Consider the following 25,552-nt stretch of genomic DNA (forward strand, 5'->3'; position numbering starts at 1 on the left):
TTGCTTTTCTAAAAGTTCATAAATCTGGCTCTAACTCCAGGTGGGCAGGTAGGCAGCCATAAGGAAGCTACTAGCAACTACCTGAGCATGGGAATCAGCCCACTTGGCCTAAGAGAGGAATTTGTAATTTTATCTGAATGGGCCTTTGCTTGACATTAGTTGTCCTGATAACCTGGTGACCACCAGCTTTGTTGGACTACAACTCTCAGTGGCCACGCTGACTGGAGATGGTGGAGACTGTAATCTGGAGAATACCAGGAAAGGACTCTATGAAGTAGAAAGTGAAGCGCAAGTGGAGCTGCAAGGTTGATGCCGGTGCAGGTTCTTGTCTCCCTGGGCACTCACAAATCTCTCAAAGGGATTGTAAGGGGATGAAGGGGATTGTAAGCCTTTGAGGGGATGGAACTACAAAAGAGAGTTCTCACCCAAAGCTAGGAGCCTTAAACCTAAGGGACTTGAAGCAAAAGTTTGTGTCTCTGTGTTTATTGTTTTTAACCATAGAGGTCTACAAATGTCTTAAAACATGTGGTTAAAGCAACATCTGAGCTCACTGGTTTTGCAAAGAGAGCAAAAGCTCATCGGAGTCGAGTGCCATTATAGACAGTCTCCCACAGAAACCCAGCATTCTTTTAGAATTTGCCTCTTCAACTTGTGTCTTCTTTCCTATTATTTTGTGACCATTTTAACCTATATAGTTGCATTAACAATACCAGAACAGTAACAGGCATTCTAAAAATACCTGCATATGCTTTCAGAGGTTGTACTTTGTTTCTCACAGCCAAAGTTGAAATGGATGTTCCAGCACCACCAAACACAGCTGTGTCTCTTTTAGAGAGACCCTGGCCTGGGGAACTTAAAGTCACAGCCCAAAGCTTCCAAGATATTCCATCGAACAATTGATTGATCAATTGATGGATTGATTGATATCCCATTTTTCAGCCAAAACTGCTTCCCAAAGTGGTGTACAGTTAACATTCACACCAAGGGAAAGGGCTGCAGCTGAGAGGACCTGTTGGCATGGAAAAGATTGCAAGTACAACACCCAGCATCTCCAGGCAGAACTGGGAAAGACCCCTGCCTAAAACCCTAGGGAGCCACTGATGGTCCATGAAGACAATATTGAGCTAAACCCGAGGGCCAAATTCAGTTTCAGCAAAGCTTACAAGGGCTGCATTCCAGTGATGGATGAGCCCAAAGGGAAGAGGTGTGGGGGGAAATGCCAGCATATTTCAGCTTAAAGCTCTTTCTCCTAGTAACTAAGCAGCACTTCATGGCATTTCCAGCTTTCAGAATGGGAGACAAACTGCCCAGAAGCCAGGAAAGCACCAAACAATGGGCAGAACAGGAAATTCAGTGAAAGGGAGCGTGGCCATTTGTGGACCTACAGAGGGCCACATCTGGCTCCAGGTCTGAGGTTCTGCGCCCACGGGCTAGATGGTCTGACACAACTGGGGGTGTTTCAGTACATATGTGTGCACAGGGGTGTGTTGTGGTGCCTTCTGGTAGCTGAAGATGCGATCCAAGTTCCAGGACCCTTCCTTCTTAGAGCAGCCAAAGGACCTGCAGGTGGATTTTGACATTCGTGGCCGCATAACTACCAGAGGGAAGGAGAGAGGTGTTTGCATAAAGGAAGAGAAGCGCACTTTCGGAAGCACTGACAGACTGGGCCCAGCTGGGTCTGGGAAGTGAAGGGAGCTTGGAAAGACTCACCAAGTGAGAGAGCAGCGACGAACGCCGTTGTCAAGCTGCTGGCACACAAGACGGCCGCTTCGTTCAGCTCCACGTAGCCCTTGGACAAGGCGCCTAGAAGGATTGCCACTACTGCCGCCAGGAGCCCCATCACCGTGGCCTGTGCCTGTGGAGCAAGAACAGGGGAGGAGGTCAGAAAGCTGCAGGGGATCATAGGCTGGCATCAGCCTGCAAGCAATCCTGGTCTAGGTAGGCGCACAGAGATAAGCAACGCTTTCCACAGAATGTCAGGATGCCCCAGGGGGGCTTTTAAAAGAAAAAAAAAGGCAGTTTCAAGTAAAATGAGGCCTGCTGAGTACAGGAGCAGCAGTGTCTGTGCAGCTGTGTGCGCAACCCAGACCGAGAACTGTTTTCCCACTCCGACTCAATCTCTTTGTCCCTGACATACACAAAGCTACTTTTCTCCTTGCGGGGTTTCAAACAATGAGCAAGGACTGAGCCATGAAAACTCCCAGACTATAATACGTCGCCTCAGTAGCATTCAGGGTGCTATTAAAAGTCAGGTTCCATGCGGTTGTCCACAAAAGCACACTGCTGCCCTCTGCTGGTTGGAAACAGACACTCCACGTTATTGTACGACATGAGCTGCACTATGTGATTTATCTGCTGAACAAACACTTCCATTTTATAGCGCATTAAGTGTTGTGACCCCTCCCCTCCCCAAGAAAGAATCTGGGGAACTGCAACTGGGTAAGGTGCTTTCTCTGTTGGAGATTTCTGTCCCTCTTCACAGAACTACAACGCTCACGTTTTCATGAGACGAGAAGATAACTGTTGAACTAGCTTAAACTTGCACTGAAGATATGCCCGTTTTATTGGGGCTGTTTAAGGGGCTTGGAATGTCTTAGTACAGGCATTTCTTTGTTAAAGAAACACCCCAAACCAGCTGCTTACACAGGTAGGGTACAACTCTGTCCGATTAAAAGTTTTGAGTAACAAATGTTTGGATTTTTCTTTACCAGTAGAGATTGCTCCTATAAAATTAGTCGCATTCTAACTTTATTTGAGGTAATGACTTGCCTTCTTTAAACAGCTCACCCCATTTCCTGACTAACTAATAGCTCTGTTCAGCCGATTTTAAAACAGTTAAGTACAGGTGACAGCTTTTCTTGAGGGAAAAAACTCAGAACAATTTGTCCTTTAAACAAGCACCGTAAAGACATTTCTTTAAGCGATAGGAACATGACCAAATCAGTGCCGAGCATGGTTTGTGCAAGGATGCTTCCAAAATCCAACAGGACATCTTGCAATATGTTTAGGACTGGAATCTTAACTGTTTTACAACTGTGCATATGAAAATCGGCAGACATAACTGAACAAGGACAGTTAACATTGTAATTGGTAAACCCTTGTAGTCAACAACCTAATTAAATGGGCATTTGCTTTTTGGAGAGGTAAAATCCAAACTCTCTTTCTAGATACATGCTGACTGCCTGTAGCATACAGAATAGGGATGCCAATGAGTTCCTACAGGGGCATAGCCAGCTATCGAAGACATTTCAAAAATCTCAGATAATACGGAAAACATCCAACAAATGCTGAAATTCCAAACTAAACAAAATGTGATGGTATTTGAGCCATCAGAGGCATTCATTTTAGGGGTAAGGCCTATTCAGTTTGCTGGGAATTAGTTCTCAGTAAACTGTGAGATGCATAGTTAGAGGGAAACCCTGACACAAGCCTAGCTATAAAGACTTCTTCCTGTAGTTCTTGAATTTTGTTGAAGAACTTTTATGCAGGAAAAATGAGGCTTCAAGCAATGAATATAAAATATACTTCTAAAAGGAAACAATTAGTAAGTACTCTTAGCCTTGAGGTTACTCTGGCTAAACCATCCATGGGAATTACTTTGGGGATAATCTCATTAATCATCTCAAGAATCCTCAAGCAAAAGTCTAGGTTTGCTCACCTGAATCAAGGCCAAATTACAGGTAACCATTTTCCACTGTTCCTGCGTATCATCCATCCGTCCAGTATTAGCCTAGAAGGCAGAAGATTTAAATTTACACGACGTTTAAACTTAAGTGACAGGTATGGGAAGAAAAAGCACCTGCCACAGCAGGGATACACCTGCACTTTGCCAGCGATACGGTGGGTGCTGCTCACTGTTCCCAACCCTTCTGATTCACTGGGATTTCCTGTATTCATCCCTGCAGGGTATAGTTCTTCTTTTCCTCTTGTCAGATTCATGGACAGGATACAAATAGATAAATGGAGCCAGACTGCCGAGGACCATGGCCCAGACCATGTACACCCTGGCATAGACAAACTGCAGCTACAAACCGCAGCCTGTGCAAATTCCACACTCTTGCCTTCAAAACATGGATCTATTTGCTGTCAGGACATCTGAGCTGCTCCTAGAAGAAAACCATCTTTCTTTTATATATCAACAACACTGGAGTATCCAGAAATATGCAGTATTTGGGTGTTTTGGTAGGCCTAAAAAAGCGCTTGCAATAGCAGGTATTTGAGAAAAATGAAACACCAGCTCTGCTGGACCGGATCAAAAGATCTATTGAGTCCAACACCCTGTAAATATAAATAAACAGCTGACTAGACTAACAGGGGATAAACCCTCTTTGTAGCAAGGGCTCATATCCACCTGTGTAAACATGGAGATAAGCACTATTCTACTCATTATGTTGATATGATCTAACAAAATTTATATCAAGTAATTTGTTTACTTGATATAAATAACAAGTAAATGCAATCTATTTTCATGGGCAATTGAGAAGACTCTTGATTAAATCTCAGAACTTTCCTTGCTGAATACAAGCTGCAAAACATCACAACATACTAAAAACACAAGGATGAGACTTACAGCAGTCGAAAGTCTGGATGCCAAGGTCATTTCCAGATTGCCCTTCAAGCCAACCAGGGCTGGAATCAAGATGAATATTTCTGTGATTGTCTGAAACACTTTCCAGTGCTGAGAGGAAATGAGAGAGAATGTCAATCCATGGTCTAACTGACCAGAACCTGCTGCCGCTTCTTGGTTCAGAGGCACACAGATTTACCTGTTAGCACAGAATTCTCCATTATGGCATGAAGTTGTATTTGGGCCATGGGAACCTACTGGATAGTGCCAACAACATTATGCACTCCACCTTCCCGTTTACTATTTAGTAACCCTTTGGAAAAATTGTCGTGGGAAACAAAAGTAATTAGAAGTTCCTAATGCTCCTTCATTGTGCACCTTAAAGGAGTGAGAACAATCTCTGTTTGACTAAAGAAAGTAAGAGTCAAAGATTTTCTCCTTGGACCCATGAGATCCTTTGCCAGTCCAAACAGAAAGGGTTCATCTGAGTCCATATAAGTGTGTTTTTATGCAGAAAGTTCTTCAGAAGTTTTCAGGAATTAAAGGAGAAGGATTGTGAAGGTCCTTGGTATTCAACTTTGAAGAAAGTGATAGTAATGAACTAAAGGTATTTCAAATATAATTTATTCTATCCTTTCTTTTATAATATAACCTTTACTTTCATATGCTCCCATGAAAGACATCCCTTACTGTTCACATATTCCCACCCAACTTAAGAAATTGTTCTAGGGGGACATATTTCAGGTGAGAATGACTACTAGACCAAGGTTCATGTCTGCATTTAAAACCAGCTGCCCAAACTTATTGAAGAAGTAGTCCTAAGTTTCAAAAGGTACCTGGGAGTTATACTGGAGGTCACTTGGGCAGTGGACTTGCAGTTTGGAACAGAAATGGAATGATGAAAATTTTGCACATTGCTAACAGCACTGAAATATGCCAGTCTGCATATGCCTTCTGCAACTCCAACCCATCAGGTATTCTGGATTTCAGCTCCCATCAGCTCTAGGAAACATGAACAATGGTCAGGAATGCTGGGAGCTGTAGTCCAAAACATCTGAGAGGCACCAGGTGGGGGAAGGCTGCTCTAGCTCCACTCAACGTAACCTGATGCCCTCCAATATTTTGGACCTCAACTCCCATCAGCCTCAACAAGGCCAATGACCAGGGATGAAGGGAGTTCTAGTCTAAAATATCTGGGTTGCCTTCTCCTGGTTCTAGAGAATGGCCCTTGGAAATATATCAGATGACAATATAAAGCGAAGCAAATTTAGAATTAGAGGTTTACAAATATGTACATTTGCGAGTGCCTGCAGCAAGAGCAGAGGAAGAAAAGCCTTTTCCTTTCTTATACTTATAACCCCACGCTCATTTCTGGTCTCCTGCACTCATCCTCTTGTGATTTGTACTTGCCTTCCTCCCTAATGTTCGTCTTCGGTCACTGGGTTTCTTCTTGCTAATTTATCTATCCCCTCCCATTTGTCTACTTTCCTCCCTTCAATTTATCCCTCTGCTAACCATTCTCCCTCCAAGTACCCCACACTTACCTTTCTTCCTTCTCTTCCTTCCCCTCCCCATCCCATGCTCATCCATCTTCCTTCTCCCTATTTCTCTTCTCCAGTTCTTCTTATTTCTAGTTCACCTAAAGGTCTGAGGGCAATTTTCCACCTACCCCCATCCCGCAGACACACACACGGACTTTCCCCCTTCTCTCTGTAGGGACTTAAGGGGAAGACCAGCCTGGCTCCCGCAGGCTGCCAGCAAGCAAGAGCACAGCAGACGCCTCCGGGAGGTCTGGCTGGTCGCTCTTGGGAACGCGCAACGTGACCAGGCTGCCACAACATATGCTGGTGTTCTGCTGTGGAAGAGATCAGCCTGCTGATACACTCGGAGGATTCCGCAGAAGCAGGCATGTGATGCCACCCCCAGTCCCTTCCGTTGAGAAGGGGGGGCTCCTGCATGGGGCTCCTACCCCGCAGCGCAGAACCAGCCCCAGACTTCAGTGACATTCACATGACTGACCGACCCATCATGGGAGACTAACCATGGTGGCCACACCCAGCCTGCTTTCCATAGCCTGCCCCTTCCCACCCTGCAGCAAGGCACTCTGGGAGTCTATGGGCTGTTCTAGGGGTCGCTTTGCCCTTGATGGGTTGTTGTGTTGTCTGAACCTGACTAACTAACCCTGTAAGTGAATAAAGGGAAGCTGCAAATGAGGCGCTTGGCAAGAGTGTCAAAAATCTCCTTTCCACACCTGGCGATCTCACCTGCACCATGGCCAGATTCAGCCCCTCCAAAGTGCCCAGGCAGCACACTGCTGGCCACCTGCCTTTTAAAAAAAGTATTCAAAATGTGCACATTAAAAAATAATCTAGTCAGGCTTTCACAAGTATGGAGGTACACACTTCCATAGACCCAAAATGGAAACTTCACCTGGGCAAAGTCCTTGGAAGAACTTGCTCTCAAAGTGCAGCAGGTAGCAACACTGACGCGAGGCAGAAGAAAAACTTCCAAAGTGGAAACTTTTCTTATGTTATATTTTCCACGCAAAAATTTCCACACCATATATGTCTGCAGTTATCCATAGTTGCTGGGCTGTTGCACAGTAATCAAATGCATTCCATGGGCTAAATTTAGCATACGGACTTCTGTAAGTTATTCTTCCAAGGCAAGTGCGGGCAAACCCCAGTGCCTGGCTGCCCAGGAGGGAACTGGCAAACCAGGTAAGGCCACCCCTTCCTGGGCACAATGCAGCTGGCTCCTGGCTGGCTCTGGGCGAGACTTACGCACGGAGTATTTGCCCTCCGTTGCGCACGTTCTCCCATTACAAACGGAAACGGACTACTGCGTGTTTCACTGGAGAATGTCAGAGCCGTGCCAGACCCAGTCCAGCAAGTTGTTCCAGTTGTCCACAGGATCCCACAAGTGGGACAAGGGTGCAACAGCATCCCCGGTCCAACTCCCCCAGCCTGTGCTCACACCCCCACATCCATCCTTTGGTGAAACAGGACATTCAGCTAGTAGTTCGGACACAGATTTTCTCAACTGAGAGCCAGCGTGGTGCAGTGGTTCAGAGCACAGCACTGGAACTCAGGCAGTCTGGGTTCTATCCTCACTCAGCCATGGAGCTCACTTTGTGCCAGGCACAGACTCCCAGCTCAACCTACCTCAAAGTGTTGTTGTTGTTGTGAGGATAAGTCAAGGAGAAGGAGAACTATGTACGCCACCTTGAGTTGCTTAGGACAAAAGGTGGAATATAAATATAATGAATGAATGAATAATAAACTTGAAATGGGACTGATAAGCAGCACAGAGAGTGAGGGAAGTTGGAGGTGCTACAGCAAAAGAAAATCAGGATATATGAGCTCTCTTTGAGTAAAAATGGGGTGTCCTTTCCGGTATACACTTTTTTTGTTAAATATCATCAAACACCATAAGGAAGCGTATACTTTTGTCATAACATTTCTTCATGTATTCCAGTAAAATAATTTCTGCATAAAGCTTAACATGTGATTGAATAGAACATTTAAACTATACTGTATAAATAATTTAATTTCCCCTTAAGTAATACTTCAGTTTAACTATTTTGCCACTATTGGGAAAAGTCTGATATATTTATAGTGCACACAAAATTGACATAGAAACAGAACGAATCAGAAGGGGTCTCCTGGACAATCTAGTCTGACCCCTGGCTCCAGCCGGCTCCGCTTATGACATGCCTACCATGTTTAGTCCTGTTTACTAAATATGAGATATTCTGTGTAGTCATTGTGGGAGAATGGGAGAATGGGTACTGGGGAGTAAAAAGAGTCAAAAAAACATGTAAAATCAGCTAAAATTATTTAGAGCATTGGAAATTTTTCCAGTTCTACTTTTTCTGGCAAACCCACATGACAATCCTGGACATTGATCCAAGGAGGGGCCAAACAGCTTTGTCTTGACAGCTGTAAAAGAGTGATCTGTCTTCAGAGCAAAGATGCTAGTGATCTTTACTCATGAAAGGAGTCAGGCACTCCCCCTCCTCCTCACAGTGAGATCCTCAGGGTTCTGAATGCTTCTCACCCCCATAGCTCCTAGAGACCCAAACTTTTCTACTCACTGCTAAGACTGTAGGTGCTCAGGAAAGTGGAAAAGTCTTTGACAACTGTCAGAAGTTGGTCTTTTCTTGAAAACAGGGATTTAGGAAGGGTAAAAAAAGTTTGGAGAGACAAGTATATAGATTGCATATGTATACTTTTCTGTCCAAATTATCCTGATTGCCCTGCCTCAATCCCTGTTTTTTTTGGGGGGGGGTAGGCTCTTTTCCTAGTCTCAATATGTCTAAGATTGTACCCTAAAGAAATTAACATGAGCAAGAGAGGAATGATACTTCATAATATTAAACAAGGTATGTTTTAGTATATCCTGAAAAGAAATGAGAAAGCACAATCTGATTAAAACAAAACATGTTCACAAAATTCAGAAAGAAGCCAAGCTCTGCTGCAAAAGAAAGAGCATGTTTATGGTGACCTAGGTCTTTTTCTCCAACCTGATTCAACCATGTTGAGTTTCTGCCTGGCATCCACATGACCAACATTTGCCCAAATTTTGCCATGAATCATTAAGATCTATTGACTACTACAGCTTCTGAACATTAAGCTATTTATAATCTAAAAGGGCAAGAGATATGCTGAAAGAAACAAGTGGAAGAATTGAAGAATGATACATTACTACAAAGTAGTAGAATGTGAAAGAAAGGGACATAGTAAAGATACAACATACTCTGAGTGAATGGATATTTGCAGTGGTAGTCAAAGCTCAGCTCCAACTTTCTGGATCGTGGGTGAGCCACCCATGGCCTGCAGCCACCTGTGGTCTCTGCTATCACAATTCCTTTTAGAAAAAAACTTTTAAAGAAGGAAAACATCTTTATAGCAGCTGTGCCACACTAAAAGTGCTCCAATGTTGAGTCTGCAGACAAGCTAAATTTAATTTTTATAGTGCAATATTCTTTGCAGCAAATCAGCAATTTTTATTCTAATTTTTGTTTTGTTTTCCTTCCCAGTGCAATGTGCAAGGAGATGGTGGTGAAAATGACCCCCAGACCTCTTGCAGTGGCTTATTCTTACTGCAGATGTTCAGAATGAGCTGGATGGCTTGCAACTGAGGCTGAGAAATGGTGCTTTGAAAATCATGTTGCTAACTGCATAAACTAGATTAGAAAGGGTTGTAGGGACAACACAACAGGTAATGTAACCATCCTCCAGGTTTTTTTTATTGAATAAAATTCAGCCATAAAGTTGATAGCACAAATTTTAAAAATGAATTCTGAATTTACAATAGCGTTACCAACTTGCACAAGTCAGCTCAGTGACCTCTGCTTTCATTTCAACCTCGAGCCAAGAGTTACTCATTCCTTCTTTGTCTGCACCTCATAATTTTGCTTTCCTCGTGACACTGTTTTTGTCATAAAAGTGGTGACACACACAGGCTGCACTTTTGTTGAATGGACATGACACACACCTTGCATTGTCACAGATTTTGCTTGCACTGCCTTCTGGTCAGTTATGACAATCTTGGGATTTTTTTCATGCAGGACATGATTATTCTAGATTAATTAACATGGAGCACAGAAGTGTGATGTAGTTTTTGTGGCATACAGTTTGAAACATCCAAGGGAGAAGAGGGAAAGCATGGCAGGAAAAGTGGTGAGGACCCAGCTGCCAGAGATAAATGGGGCACACTTTCTTTCCATTCCTTATTTGAGTATTCTTAGTTAACCGAGATTTTCTTCAGGATTTTCATTAGTATTATGCCACAACTGAAAACTCCACTTGGATCCATTCCTATCAGGATCAGATAATGACAGAGAGAGGGAAAAATGTGCATCCCAAATGAATACATATATATATGAGGAGTTGAAATTACTGGAATTAGTCCCACTTTCTAGTCTGGTGCTGCAAGGAAAAGAGTGATTTTCAAGTTCAACAGTACAAACCTATGAAGAAAGTCCCTTTGTGATCAGCGGGACTTACTCCCAGGTGCTTAAGCATGAGGCTGGGTGGAAAGGGAGTGATCTTGCCTGGTGTGAATACAGCTATATACATGGGAAGGATTGCCATGGGACATGATAGAGCAGTGAACACATGAACTTCTCCCTACTCAGGAGACTCCCCAGACACACTGGGGGAAATATTACTACATTAGTGTGTGTGTGAGAGAGAGACAGAGAAAATGAGGGAGGGAGGGAGGACAGTGAAGTTCAATACTGTGTAGGAATCATGAAAGGTTTAAGGTCATTTGAATGTCAGTTGGAAAAACATAAAACAGAAACAAAAGTGGACTATTAGCCAGCTTGTGCCCCTAAAAGAAGGATGGAAGGAAAGAGGGACAGGGTTTGGATGCTTCCCCAAGTCTCCCAAACACAGTGAAGGGGAGAAGTAAAAACAACTCTCAGGTTTACGGTCAGCTGTGTAGCCTCTTGGTCATCTCAGCGTGCAGTAGTCTTAGGTTACTGTGACATTTCCCCAAAAACTTGATCTCCTTCTCCCACAGATTCCTGTGGGCCCCAGCCAGCTACTCTTCTACAAATCCTTAGGGTGCTCTCCTATGCGGTGTCTGGGCTTCAGGGCAGTTAGACACAACAGCATGCCTTGAAAAAGAATGTGAACTCTTTTCTCTAGGACAGTCTGTCCAGTGGACCCTCTGCATGGCTTGGCCCAACTCACAGAAGACATCTTCCCCACGGGCAGGAAACATCCTACTCCCAGCTAGGGGATGGCCATTTTAAAAAAGGACACTCAAAGGCACCCTGGCAGACTAGCCATCTACCCCTCTTGTTACCAAGCTACTTGAAAGAACATACATACTTGAACAATATTCATCAACATGCCAGCAGCCACCAGGCCTGTACCTGCCATGGCAAACGGCCCAACAATTTCTGATGCAATGGAGAAAGATGATTCTGGAGGGAATCCGCTGGCTGATCTGATGAACTTACAGGTGAAACCTCTCAGTTTCTTTCCCTGGAAGCGCAACTTCAATTTCAGCTGGGTGACCACCATGACTGACTGTCATTAACCCATATTCAAGAAGCCAGAGGGCAAGAGGAAATAAAAAACTGGAGATGGTCCTCGCTACTCTTCGCTGCAAATTCCAGAGTTGAAAGTGCTTCTAAATTACAGCTATGTTATCACATTTATTAAGTTTCAGGTCCTTCTCTTCTTCTGAAGTGCAAAACGGCTGCTTTCCAAATTGCATTTGGCTCAGTTGAGCTCAGCGTGCACTAAGCTTCAAGGCAGCTCCTTCTTCACAATGTACCCCAGAGAGGAAACGGAATCCAGAGATCTGCTGCCTAAGGTGTTGTGGAAAAATACACACACACTCACTTCTTCAGCTATTCCCACCTGGCTGGAAACAAGAAAGATCTGCCTAAGCTATGGCATTAAGGTGTACCAGCACGATGAGTGGCAGCTTGAACAGGAATCCCTCCTTCAGCCACAGATGTCCTTTCTCCTCAAGTTACAAATACAATGGTTTACAATATAATCCTGCACTGCCGAATCAGCCATAACTGCTTGAAGCTCACCATGCGTGACGGTGCATTTTTCTTGCCATCCCAACGCGTCGAGGGGGCAGGGGCAAGTTAATGCTTCAAGTTTTCTTTTGTTTTGCCTCGCTTTTCCTCAAGGTGAAGAAAGGTCGCCAGGAATATGAGCCTAATCCTACAATGGTACGGATACGATAGAAGAGGTCAACAGGAATAGCCTGGAAGATGTTTCGGCCGGAAGGACATTTTTTAGCCCTCTAAATCCTTTTCTTCTGTTTCCCCAGCCTCACTAAGGGTGTCCGAGTTCAAGAAATATGTGGTCTCTATCTCCAAATGACTGACTTGCAGAAGGAAAAAAACCACAATCAAAGCCAATGAGCTTCAAAGGCTAACACCCTTATCTGCTGTCATCACTTCAGCTTTCAGCTACTAGGCAAAGGCTTTGATAAGAGTCTCTCTGTGAGTTTTTTTTAAGGTAGTTCTATCAGCAATGGAAAAGTTTCCAGTGGCTTCTGTGTGTGTGGTTTTTTTTTACTTCCTGTTGCAAAAGCCTGCAAGGCACTGTTATTCAAAAACACACAAAAATGGCAATACTGTGGTGAATTAATAATCCATGGGTTTGGGCATTGCGAATGTGAGCTTAAAAATGGTCAGTGTAACGATATTAGGCTAAGCCTTCGATGAAATTGGAAGAGACAGTTCTGGCCCAAACAGTTCAAACATAAGTCAGGTGTGTGAGAGTTTAGATGCAGGACTTTTCCACCTGAGATATTTCTTTACTACTTTAAGAGCAACATCTCTCTGCATACCCTTTATGATGGGTGAGGAGCTTGGTGACATGGAAAGGGACTGTCATTAAACTGCATGGCAAATCTTGGATGGTGCAGTTTCCCTTTCAAGGGCAGGAAGCCATTTCGACAGCCTATTTTTTGGATTAAAAAAATATAAAGGTAATTGACAATAGGGCTACAAATTAAAGATGGTGTCAGCCAACTTTCCCTTTAATGGAACTTTTTCATTGATACAGAGACATACAAAGGTTGTATTAGCATTTAGAGGACTCAAATTAATTCCTTTTTCACTATCTGTACTTCCTTTAAAAAATAGTTTAGACTGGAAAATATCAGCTTCCCCAACCCCTTGATACATTTTAGACTATGACCTTCATTGACCCTGGGGCTGAAGGGAGTTCTAGCTCAAAAAATTTAGAGAGCACTAGGTTGGCAAGGGGGTGGCGGTTTCCTATCCTATCCACACATGATCCCATCCTTTTATCCTCACAGTATTGTGAGGTAGACTGTTCCTAGTACAGGCCACACAGAGTGCTTCAGGAGTCAGCACTTTTGCAATCTCTAAATTAGATTACGACACATTTGTATACTGTTCAGAAACTGCAGCTTGCGCAAAATGCAGCAGTCAGACTAACAACCGGATCAGTAAATCTGAACATTTAAGGCCAGTTCTGGCCCACTTGCATTGGCTACCTAAACACTTCCAAGCCCCATTCAGGGTGCTGGTTTTAACATATAAAGCCTTACGCTGCTTGGGATAACAATAGTTGATCGAGTGCATCTCCCACCCACACTTTGCTTGGGCACTGCAGTCAACATCCAAGGCCTTCCTTTGAGTGCTGGCTCCAAGGGAGGCTTGGAGGGCAGCAACGGGGGGGGGGGGGGGAGGACTTGTCATTGGTGGCCCCCAATTATGTATTTACCTCCACACTAAGGTCCACCAGGTGCCAACCTTATCATCCTCTAGACACCAGATGTAGACAGCAGCCCATGCTAAAGAATTAAAAAATGTACTTAGGGGCTTAAGGTGACCACCCATCTCAGGTGTTCAACATGCCTACCCTATGTCATATATTGTTTTAGCGGTTTTAAATTTGTTTTGTTTTGTTTGTTTGTTTTTACTTATGGAAAATGTTTACAGAGTTGTATCAGGAACCTCTGTAAACCCCCTACAGAATTTTAGTTATTGGGTGGTATAGACAGAGACAGAGATGTTGATGATGATGATGATGAAAGCTGAGAAGCAATTTGAACCAGGTCTACATTGTCTAAGTGCAACAATTGAAACAGTATGACAAGTTAATCCCCACTTCACCAATCAATTTGATTGATGATTATTAAAAACAGGCCAGTCATAATATGGTCAGATACTAACCGCTATCTTCCAAATGCAGGCTGCATGGTCTAATGACAGCTTTCTGTGATAGTATCTGTCTCAAGATTAATGAGAGCATAAATTCTTTCACACAGTTTTCTTCCCCAAAGAGAACACCCTTAGAAGAGTGGTGGGCCCAAACCTGTGACACTTTATCAGCCGAGACAGAAATCCAGTGCTAGGCACCAGATTACCCTGCTGCCCAGGGACAGGAAGTACCCCCCCCCAGACTTCCTGTTCCCATGAAACATCACATTACAGTGCCCAAATAAGCCGTGCTCACATCTCTGATGCCCTTTCACAAGTGGTGGGATGAAGGGGCAGGTGGGATCCCTCCTCACTTCACCCCCCCCAGGGCACACACGCCCCTTATTCCTCCAGCCGTGGGATGGGCCACGGCGTGTGTCCCTTCAAATGGCGGCCGGCTGTTGGAGCCGAGGGTTCTTTCTGCCAGGGAGGGAGGGAGGAACGGGCCAGACGGGGTGCTCCTTGTGGCGCTGTCCTGCCTGGGAGGCTGAGGGGGCCTTAGACACTGGCAGGTGGACCGGGCCACAGTGTGCTTCCCTTCAGGTTGCACATATATAAACATGTATGTGAAAACATATCAGGGGGGAGACATGTTACAAAAGCATCTCAGGCAGGTTACAACTCCAGCTCCCAAATGTTTCTGCTGCTCTTCAACTTTATCAGCCCAAGGCCCCAGACCCGTGTTCTGAATACTGCCTCCCTGTCAGCTGACATTACAAGGTTTCCTTGCAACCCAGCTCTTAGGAAGGGCAGACATGACATTCGGCTATCTGATCAGTTTGATCTCTGCTCTTTCCCTCTCCCGGAGTTTCGGTAGCGCAGGAGGCTGTTAAAGCTGGTTGCCATGAAGGGATGCAGCAGCAAGCATGGCCTCTCTTAAGGTTCAGAGGCCTGGGGTGAATGAGTTCATTGCTCTCTGCCTCCCACCATAATTCAGTAAACACCATAAAACATTGGTGTGCTGCCAATGGATTAGCATTCAGAAAACAGCAGTTAAGTCAGGAGTCATAAGAGCGTATGATTCTTTTATTATTATTATCATCCAGTTAAGGTGTTTTTGGTAATGCTACAGAAATACACCAACATGGGGAAAAGAAGAGTACGCATCTGTAAATACTCTGGAACAGGAAGTTTCTTCTAATTATAGCAGCCATCTACAGTACCCAGCACCCTGCACAACAAAAAAGGTAAACAAGACACCTACACAGGACAAATAAATACTGCTACTGAAAACAAAATAAAAACCCAGGTAATACTTAATGAAGAAGTACATGTTTCCAAATCCCTACAGTATATAGAATTTCAGTCTCTATAGAACAACCCATACCAATGTATGCATTATTTCCTTGTCATTTCTGTCATATGTTCTACTGATCCAAAACACTTTATAACCATTGTGCAGTAAGCATTAATAATCCATTTTACAAATAGGCAACTCCGAGAGAGAGAAAAGAGAGAAGAATTTATCTTGCCTATATTTGCCATGAAAACCAGTGTGTTGCAGTAGTTAAGAGCATGGGTCTGGGACTCAGGAGATCTGGGCTCAGCCATGGAGCCAATGGGTGACTTTGGGCCAGTCACAGACCCTCAGCCCAACCCACCTCACAGGGCTGTTGTGGGGATAAGATTGAGAAAAGCAGGGGGAGAATTGTGTAAGCTGCTTTAGGTTCACATTAACAAAAAGGCAGGATATAAATCTGATAAAATATAAATAAAGTAACTTGCCTTAAGCTGCACTTAGAGGGCTAGACTAGTCATTAATGGAGAAGGCCCTCTATCTCAGTTTTATTATTAATAATAATTTTATTTCTAGATCATCCTCTAGCCTAAGTAGATAGCATCTGGGCAGGCTGATATAGGACAGCCTTCTTAAACCTGCTACCAGTTATGCTGGACTACAATGCCCATCATTCCCCAGCCAACATGTCCAAGGGCTGGAATTATTGGGGACTGTGGGAGTTGTAGCACCAGTTGATGTGGTGATGATGTGGGAGACGTTCTCTAAAGGATCTGAGTCTCAAGCTGTGTTTGGCTTTAAAATTAAAAACAAACCTTTGAAGCAGTGATTTTCCATTGCTCTACCTTTCTGAGGGAAACTTTCTGCTTTTGGGGCTGCATTTCTATGAAATTAATTAGAAAAATAAAGACAGAACAAAATGTAACATAAATTGGGTAGCAGGAACTGATAAAATCCTAGACAAATCTAAAATCAACCTTAGAATTTATTTTGTTTCTGGTATTCCTAGGAAACAAAAGTATCTATGCACACTGCTCTTCAGGTAAATTCTTACATTGCATTGATATCCCACCTTTTCTCCTCTTCTGAGAAGCCCAAGGTGGCCTATATAATCCTCCTCTGCTCCATTTTATCCTCACAACAACTACCCTGTGAGGTGGGTTAGGCTGAGTGTAAGTAACGGACCCCAAGTCACCCAACTAGCTTCATGGCCAAGTAGGGACTAGAACCCAGATCTCCCAGGTTCCCAGTCCAGCACACAAAACCAAGTTTTGTGCATTTTATTTATTTATTTATTTATTTATTTATTTATTAGAACATTTCTATGCCGCCCCTTGCCGAAGCCTCGGGGCGGCTTACAACACAATAAAATACAATACAATACAAAAATAACAATATAAAATTAAAGTTAACAATATAAAATAAATAAAAAATATAAAAGATATAAAAGAAGTTATAAAAGAAAAGTTATGAAAGAAAAGAAATCGCCCTGGCCAGATAAATAAGTAAATATTGTTAACAATTAAAATGACGTTTAAATAATAAAAAGGTCTTCACCTGGCGCCGAAAAACAAATAACGACGGCGCCAGGCAGACCTCTCTGGGGAGCACATTCCATAGATTGGGCGCCACTGCAGAGAAAGCCCTCTTCCGAGTACCTACCCCCCTAATTTCTTTCACGGAGGGTTCCCGGAGAAGGGCCTCTCCCGCAGATCTCAAGGGGCGGTCGGGCATATATGGATGTAAGCGCTCCTTCATGTGTGTGCAACAGAAAGATACCGAATATGAGGTGTGTGAAAGAGAAAGAGACTATTTATGTGTGTGTAGTATACAGGTGTTCTACTCCCTTCACTTTTATTTTGACCCCATTCATCACTCATACATATCCTTCTAGGGGGAAAAGATTCCCTGCCCCTTAAGTTTACTTTTACTGAGTTTTTGCCCTAATCAAATATTTCCATTCAGCTATTTCTGGCTGTTTATTTAGCTCACAGAAGTAACATAATGTACACTTACTGAACAAAACTGAAAAGCTAAATAACACCAACATGTTATCCAAAGATCTCCAAAGATTTGGGGAAGCTAACATTCTCTGATTCAAGTCCTTATAGCCATTTTTAAGTGTGCTTTGAAATCAACCAGGAGCCAATGGAGCTACTTTAGCACTGGCAAAATACGTACCCAATTCTGACACAGATGCTTGGAACTTTCCCTTTGCATCTGCTCTATCTTTCTTCAAACCCCTCCTCATATCCCACTTTATTATCCAGGACACCTTTAGCACCACCTGCTAGTTACAATTACTTTTTGTTACTAATCTTGGAACTAGTCCTCTAGTCTCCCAGTCCACCATGCCTCCTGTGCTTCCTCACTTGTTTCCCCTATGGCAAACTTTAAATTGTAAGCTCCTGGGGGCAAGGACCTGTCTTTTGTACAGTACCTCATACACTAAAAGCCCTATATAAATAACAACAACATTCCACCATCTAGATAAAATGGAAAAAGAAAAAGAAGTACAATGGACTGTTAACAAAGCAACAAGGATTACAAAAAGGCAGAAAACATCTTACTACTCTTATGACCAGTCATTGGCCGAAGTAATACATCAACTCAATAATACTAATTTAATGATTAAAAGCATTGTGCCTGCTTATTAGTAGGCAACATAGCAGCCTTCACCAACCTGGTCCAGGCAGATGTTAGACTGCAACACTCATACTTCCCAGATGTGCTTGCTAAGGACAGGAGTTGTAGTTCAACTCATCTGAGAAACAACAGGTCGGGGAATCGGACTGCAGCATAACATGTGAACTCATACAGGCATTTCTAACAGCATGGACAGCATGTCCTTCATTCTCTAGTACAATAAAGTGAGTTATAGAACAGAGTGTCCATCTGAAATAGGTGGGACCCCTAATCTGAGGGAACTTAATTGATTTCCTTAATGCGGAAGAGCATAAGGTCAATGCCAGGGAGAAATATTAACTCCAGCTCTGTGAAAGCTGTCAGAACTAGAGACAGGGCCTGTCATACAGATAAGGGGCAACCTGACCCGTTACCTTACTAGTTAAATAAATCCAATGGTGGGGATGGGAGAGTGGGGATGAAAAAGCAGCCTATCAGAAAATGCTTAAGTTACCAAACAGGCAGACAGCTTCTATCAGAATATAACAATCTGGAAAAGGGTTCACCAAATATTTTGTTGATTTCACACTTTGCCTATGCACTTCTTAAATCTTGTTTATCTGAGGGTATAATTTGATGCGCACATTCCTGCATGTATTTCCATTCCACTTTCTGCAGCTTGTGCATTTGAGACAGCTCACAAAGTAAGAGTCAAGCAATAAAAACAAAACAGAACGAAGTACCAGATACTAGCAGAGTTAAATACAGAGCAGAGCAAAATCACCCTCTAAAAGGTATCAGTAAATGGCCCTAGCTTAGAAAGGGGCATTATGGTCAATCTGTATCACACAAAGTCACACGAGGTTTTAACACAAGAATATTCTAATCCCATCTTGGTGAGATGCTTGGAAACTCAAGAAAAATGCTTAGATTTCCAACCCTATGCAAATTTACTAAGTTCAATGGGGCTTATCCTCAATAGTGTGCACAGGATTGCAGCCTTGCAGCCTGACCCTATGGATGTCTACTCACAATTTAGCTATTCACTTAGCTAAATTTCACTCCTCAACAATTATGCATAAAATTGGAGCTTTAGTCTTGATGGAAATGCAGGTAAAAGCATTTTGTGCTACAGACCTTTCTGAAGCTCATCCTATGTGGGGAGGGGGCAACTTTTAACCAGTCAAAAGTAAAATGAATTCTTGCTGTTTACCTGCCCTAATAGATACCAAAAAGAGCAACATGACAGAGACTCCCTTAGCCTACAGCTCAACCCACTCAAGCAAAGACACTGAATGTCCTGTTCTTCTTACCTGAACGTAATCCAAGACCATCCCTGCAAGGACCATTCCCATGCCGGCCAGCATGTACGGCAGGAGCACCTGTAGGCCAATGGCAAGGGCAGATTCCTCCTGAAGCTTTGCCATTGCCACTTTTGCTTCAGCGGGCTGCTTCCGAGGCAGGAGCAAAGGACCATCCTCTGTCCCCTGGCTGCCAAGTCTGCCCTCTTTATGTTTACTCTTGCTCTTTGCCTTGTGCCTCGATCGCTCTCCATTTCTAGCTCTGCCTTCCTTCCGTCTCTGCCGAGTTTCTTCACCTTTCATGATGGCTCCTATGGTTCAGGAGACCCTTTGGGGCAGCACCAAGTTGAGGACCAGATTGCACCATGCAGCGTGGGGAAGAGAGGAAAAGAGAGGGGAGCTGATAAGAGAGAGTCTTCTGTGGTGCCTTTGAGAAGTAAAGCAGCCTGACATTCTTTTCCTTCTCCTGCATAATGCTAATTCCTAATCCGGTGCTTAGTTTACCATGCTGGCCCTGGGAGTGATTCCCATTCGCACACATTTCCCCAGAGATGGCCATTCGTACAACATGTACACAGATCATCTTCAGAAGTCCAGTCTCAGGAAACATGTTGCTGTCAACAGCTTAAAGCTGGCCTGAGTTCCCCATAGGATAAGTGACATACAAGTGAACCAATACAATAAATCCAAGGGTACTTCTGTGCAGCCCACAGATATCCAAGAATGCAAGTTTCTACTGAGAGCAGGCCTATTATAAGTTGCAGGCCTCTTTGCTGTCTAAACTTGCATAAGAAAATTGTGCCTTCAGTTAAGTGTGCGCATCTGTGGGAATCAAAGCCATTCTGGATGTGCAAATGTCAGATCGCAATTTTCTTTTATTCATTTACTGTGCAATCCTATATATTTTGGAGGCAAAAAAAGGCCTGCAACTCCCAGTATTCCCCCTAGGGCTGGCCAGAGAATGCTAGCTGTAAAACATTTTTCTATCAAAACATGCATAGAAATGAACCTTTATTCATAAAGAACACTTCTCTCGGCCTTGAAAATATATCTCAATAGTTGTGCGCCTACCCTCTGGTTAAGTCACACTGCTTGCGGCTTCACCATTTCCAGATACCCTTAATCCGACTTCCTCTTATCCTCAGCAATGAGAAAAATCCAGATTTCAGGCAGATGCTCATTCCTTTCTTTTAGATTGCTGATATTAAATTCAAAAGTGGTAAATATGAGGCAGGACAGGTAAGACATGCACCCCTTACCTGATGACAAGTTTTAATTAATTCAGGTGACCACCCAATTAAAAGTATGCTAATGTTATGTCTTGTAGCTGTGTTCTACTGTACTGTACTTTCAGACTGCAGGTGGCGCAGTGGTTTAAACCGCTGTGCTGCTGGGCTGGTTGATCAAAAGGTCGCTGGTTTGAATCTGCACAACGGGGTGAGCTCCCGTTGCTCCGTCCCAGCTCCTGCCAACCTTGCAGTTCGAAAGCATGCAAATGCAAGTAGATAAAAAGGTACCCCGTTGGTGGGCAGGTAACAGCGTTCCATGTACTTCGGTGTTTAATCATGCCGGCCACATGACCACGGAGACTGTCTGCGGACAAACGCTGGCTTCCTCAGCTAGGAAACGGAGACTGGACTTACCGTCAAGGGAAAACCTTTACCTTTACTGTACTTTCATGCTTCCTTCTCCTATTAAAAACTGCACAGGACATTTAATTTTACAATGAGAGAAAGGCAGTATATAAATGAATATTTCTATCCTGCCTTTCTCTCATTGCAGAATTCAAGGTGGCTTCAAGATGGTGGATGCTTTATTTGCCTTTGCAGTACTTACACTGAGTATCTGTGTGGTGAAGTTCTAAAGAGAACTGTAGTGTTTCGAAATGGGATGGGAAACCCATTATATGCTGTAGAATTCTGTTTTGAACTTGACTCTGTGTTCTGAAATGTCAATGTTCCTTAAATGACAGATGTCTGACATTCAAATATTTGATGCAAGTGTTTCTTCTGACCAAAACATAGGAAGCTGCCTTCCACTGAGTCATACCAGGGTCCATCTAGCCCAATAATGTTGACTCTAACTGGCAGTGTCTCTCAAGGATTTCAAGCAGGAGTCTTTTCAGCCCCCTCTGGAGATGCTGGGCACTGAACTTGGGGCCTTCTATATGCAGAGCAGCTGCTGTCATTCCCTCAGTGCCAGTAGTGGTTGTGTGCATGAGCACAAGAGGGAACCATGGGCAGGACTGAACTTTGACCTGGGTTCAAGACCACTGCAGATTCACAGGGCTGATTCATTTCTTACTATGGTAAAGAGTGGGGTTCACTTCTTTCAGACAAGGCTTGAAAGAGTGTGCAACCACTCTTTTGAAATTTACAAAGCGTTCAGTCCAAGCAATGTCTTCCATTTGTAACTATCTATCCTGTGTTTTTCCACTGCTTCCTGTGGAAGCAAAATCCAGGTTGGACACTGGATTTTCTTAACAACAGTAACTAAGAATTCACTCTTCCCCAATTCCCATATCTACCTGCAAGTGTGACATACTGTCCCCTAATGACCCCAGCTGCCTTAGAGTAACTGTTTGTGACCTATGGACATCTTAGTAGTAACCTTTTTAACTACTAATGGAATTACTAATTTTGTTTTTAAAGGCATATCAATAATATTTATTCTTAGCAATACTGCTGTAAATGTTATGCCCTTAAAGCTTATTGTAATGACAGAATACAACTAACTGAATGCCTGCAAACTTATACATGTCTTTCTTGGAGAAAAAAGAGGGTTTCTTTTCTTTCTATCATACTGGGACCCAAGTTCTTTGGTAGAGTTATCGGTGGGATACAAAATATGAAAGGCTGAGAACCAGTGGCCTGAAGACTGCATGGGAATGAGTATTTCCCATCATTAAAGCACAGCCTTTCCCAACCTGATGCTCTTCCAGAACTGTTGGGACTACAACTCCCAGCATCCCCCATGGTTGTCTGGAGGAGATCATGTTGAGGCATTATCTCTTAGCCTCAGTTCCCGATAATAAAAGCTTCCAGAATGGAAAGTTATTTATAAATATTAAAATGAAAAGAACAACAGCTATCCTAATTCCTCTGTAATTTTGCAAAAGCTTGTATCTCCAAATAATAAATGCATTCATCCAGGTGACGAGAAGAGCATGGAAAATGGAGAAAGAGCGCGCACGACGGCATGAAAAAGCTCGGTTAGAAACAATAGATACTCAAGCTTCGATTTTAGAGGGCTCCTCCGTCTCCCGTCCAAAACTGGGAGCTTAAGTCGAGGCACACCCTTGCACTTACCCGGCGCCCACAGTCGCCTTCCTTGCCAGGCTTTATCGTTCCCTGGGACCCATCGGGGGCACCGTGCACATCTGGGACGCATGCAAATGAGGGCGAGCGGCATGCAAATGAAGGGGGCGCGGTCTTGTCCACATCTGGAACGGCCTGCTTTTTCCCGAGCGCGGGAGGCGCGGGGTGCCGCTTCCGTGGGCTGTTGTGGAGGGAGGGGAGCCACTCAGCGCGGTTTGCGCGGCGGCCTCCGTGGCCCGCGCAAGCGGAAAAGGAGGCGTCTCGCAGCGCCGGGGAAGCCCGCGCAGAGAAGACGCGCGGACGGAGGGCCCCGCCTCCCGGGCGCCGGCTGGGCTGACCCCGCGGCCGGGGTGGCGCGTGTCACAAAGAGCGAGCGGCCGCCTTCCTACAGCGGATGCTAACGCGGCGCTGCTTGGTGATTAAAACGAAAACAAAAAACTTTCCAGAAAGGCTCCGATCCGTTCCGGGGAGCTTTTCCTCAGTCCTAAGCCGGGGAGGTCTTGGGGTAGCTTTTCTGCAGATGTGTTGGACTTCAGTTCCCAAAATCCAAACCAGCATAGCCAACGCACCAGGCGGGGGAAGGCTGCAGGTCCCTGGGAATTATGGGAGTTGTAGTCTCAACGCATCTGGAGAGCACCAATTTATATTTTAAATACTTTATCTGCAATACAACAATAACAACAGCAACTAAAAGCAAAGGAAGATCATATCGTACAACATACCAGGAAACAGTTATTCTTAACATCTGCCTTGATTTTTGAAGAAAATAACACGTATATGAAGACAGGTGGTGGGGGAGGATTTAAGACGTACATTTCAAATATACACATTAATATAAGTAAGCTGAAATATATACATTAATGTAAGGAGGTAATGTAAGGAGCACTGGTTGCTCAGAAAGGTGGGGCTCTGCACATAGGTCCTTCCTTCCCATAGGTCTAAGCCACATTGTCTCAGTTCACAGAATAGCTCAAAACCTCCATTGTTTCTTTAGACAGAGAAGTCTTTCCCACCATGCTGGCCTCCAGAGGTTTTAGACTTTAACTCCCATCAGCCCCAGCCAGCACATTCTATGGTTAGGAATGCTGGAACTTGTTCTGAGAACCTATGGAGGGCACCAGGTTGGGAAGGCAGAGATAATAGCATTACTGACACTTGTGGGCAAACATTCTTTATTTCGGTGTCTCTGCTCAGCTGCACAGCACATATTTGGGAGCTATATTTATAATGCTTGAAATATTGGTTGAGGGCCAGTTCTGAAGGATCTGCCAAATACAGACTTTATTGACCTGCAAAAAGAAATCCTGACTTGTGGTCTATCTTTCTTGAAATAATAACCTTTTGTTTTTTATTTTACGTATTTATTTCCCGATGCTTTTGGCTTAAGATTGGGGAGGAGTGGAATTTCCAAATAAATCCTGTATTGTGAACCGTATGGGATTAATAAACAGAACAGTAATAGATTTTAAAGACTGAAACATAATCTCTTCGGAATTATTAGCATTATGTTCCATCCATGCTAGCCCAGAATTTAGAGGCCAAATTTTTAAAAAACACAGAAGGGAAAGTCAAAAAGGATGCCTATATTTTTGTAAAAAGAGGATTTGATTACAGACTTAACTCCCACTTCATTAATAACTTCTGTTCTTGAGCTCTTACTTAACAAGCCATTATAAATACTGGGGATGCCTGATGGTCCATTTCTTTTCTACATTAGTTTTCTCCATGAATCTTTAACTGGCTGTAAGTCATGCCTTCAAGCCAGGGGATCAGTCAAAATTCAGTGGTTAGAAAGTCCTGTGCACAGTTTATGTAAATGTTAAGTCACCCTCTTCTGCTGCTGTTTTTGTAAAAAGGATTTTAATTGTAAAAACAACACTGGCAGCTATCCATTCAAGATGCTTTACCAAATCAGCCATTTAAACAGGGCAGGTTCTTGCTCAGAGGGGCAATTGAGCAAACTCATAGCTGGGACCCCCCTTCTCCAATGGAGGCCACTCAGCCTGACAGCAGGGGTAGACAGCTACAAACAAGACTCTAAATTTTCTACAGTGCCCTGGAGCTCGCTGGAGGAAATTTAAATAGCAGTTCATAGCAGTTTCCCTGCAGCGGCAACGACCACCGTGGCCGAACCCTTGGAGATCCAGGATAGGTGTCAGCACCACTGACCCATCCTAGGATTCTGGCATCTTGGGAGCTGCTTGAGAGGGCTCACTGGGCCGTCCCAACATGTAAGCCGCCCCGAGGCTTCGGCGAATGGGGCGGCATAAAAATGTTTTAATAAATAAAATAAATAAATAAGCCTTCCAGCAGCATGTGGCCCCCTGGCAAGCCACTGCAGATGGGCTGGTGTGCTACATTCATCTTGGTGTGCCAGGTGCTGACCTGGCAATTCTTCCTCATCTGCAACGTGTGCTGACGTGAGGGTACTAGAAGCATAAAGATTCCTAAATGATTGTCCCATATGAAGCGTACTTTATGAATATTGCTTCCTTATCTTACGTGTGTTTTCTTACAGCTGCCACATCCTATCTCTAGATCTCTGCTAAACATAGGTAAGCATCCAAGCTTGTTATTTATTAATTGCAGTTTTACCTTGCCCTTCTTCAGAGAGCACACTGTTCCCTTTTCCTGCTGGTCCGTGGCCTGTGGCCATCAGCTGACTGCTAAGCTGGCCATCTGTATGCGCATTAGACGGAAACCCTGTCAGCAGCACTGCTGGGGCCTCCTGGACCACCACCTCTCTCCATTGCAACACCCCTATTGGAAGAGGCAGGGTGAGAGAGC

At 43.9% G+C, this 25,552-nt stretch overlaps 1 protein-coding gene across 4 annotated transcripts in view; it reads right to left on the reverse strand.

The window, feature by feature from the left end:
• Positions 1-22,961, reverse strand: part of SLC41A3 (solute carrier family 41 member 3) — a 40,995-nt gene extending 18,034 nt beyond the window's left edge. Inside the window, exons 1-5 of one of the 4 annotated variants that reach the window (XM_044451226.1) lie at positions 22,757-22,961; positions 19,461-19,776; positions 4,571-4,678; positions 3,659-3,730; positions 1,711-1,855 (exon numbers count right to left, since the gene is read on the reverse strand). In XM_044451226.1, the coding sequence (XP_044307161.1) occupies positions 1,711-1,855; positions 3,659-3,730; positions 4,571-4,678; positions 19,461-19,751 (616 nt within the window). In that variant the 5' untranslated portion in view covers positions 19,752-19,776; positions 22,757-22,961. Of the gene's footprint in view, positions 1-1,710; positions 1,856-3,658; positions 3,731-4,570; positions 4,679-11,412; positions 12,435-19,460; positions 19,777-22,756 lie in introns of those variants that run through there. The other 3 variants (XM_044451228.1, XM_044451227.1, XM_044451229.1) reach the window with 3 other exon arrangements.
• Between the last annotated feature and the right edge of the window lie 2,591 nt (positions 22,962-25,552).

This window comes from Varanus komodoensis, unplaced genomic scaffold, assembly GCF_004798865.1.
Source record: "Varanus komodoensis strain SLA01 unplaced genomic scaffold, ASM479886v1 scaffold6_2, whole genome shotgun sequence".
Lineage (NCBI taxonomy): Eukaryota > Metazoa > Chordata > Lepidosauria > Squamata > Varanidae > Varanus > Varanus komodoensis.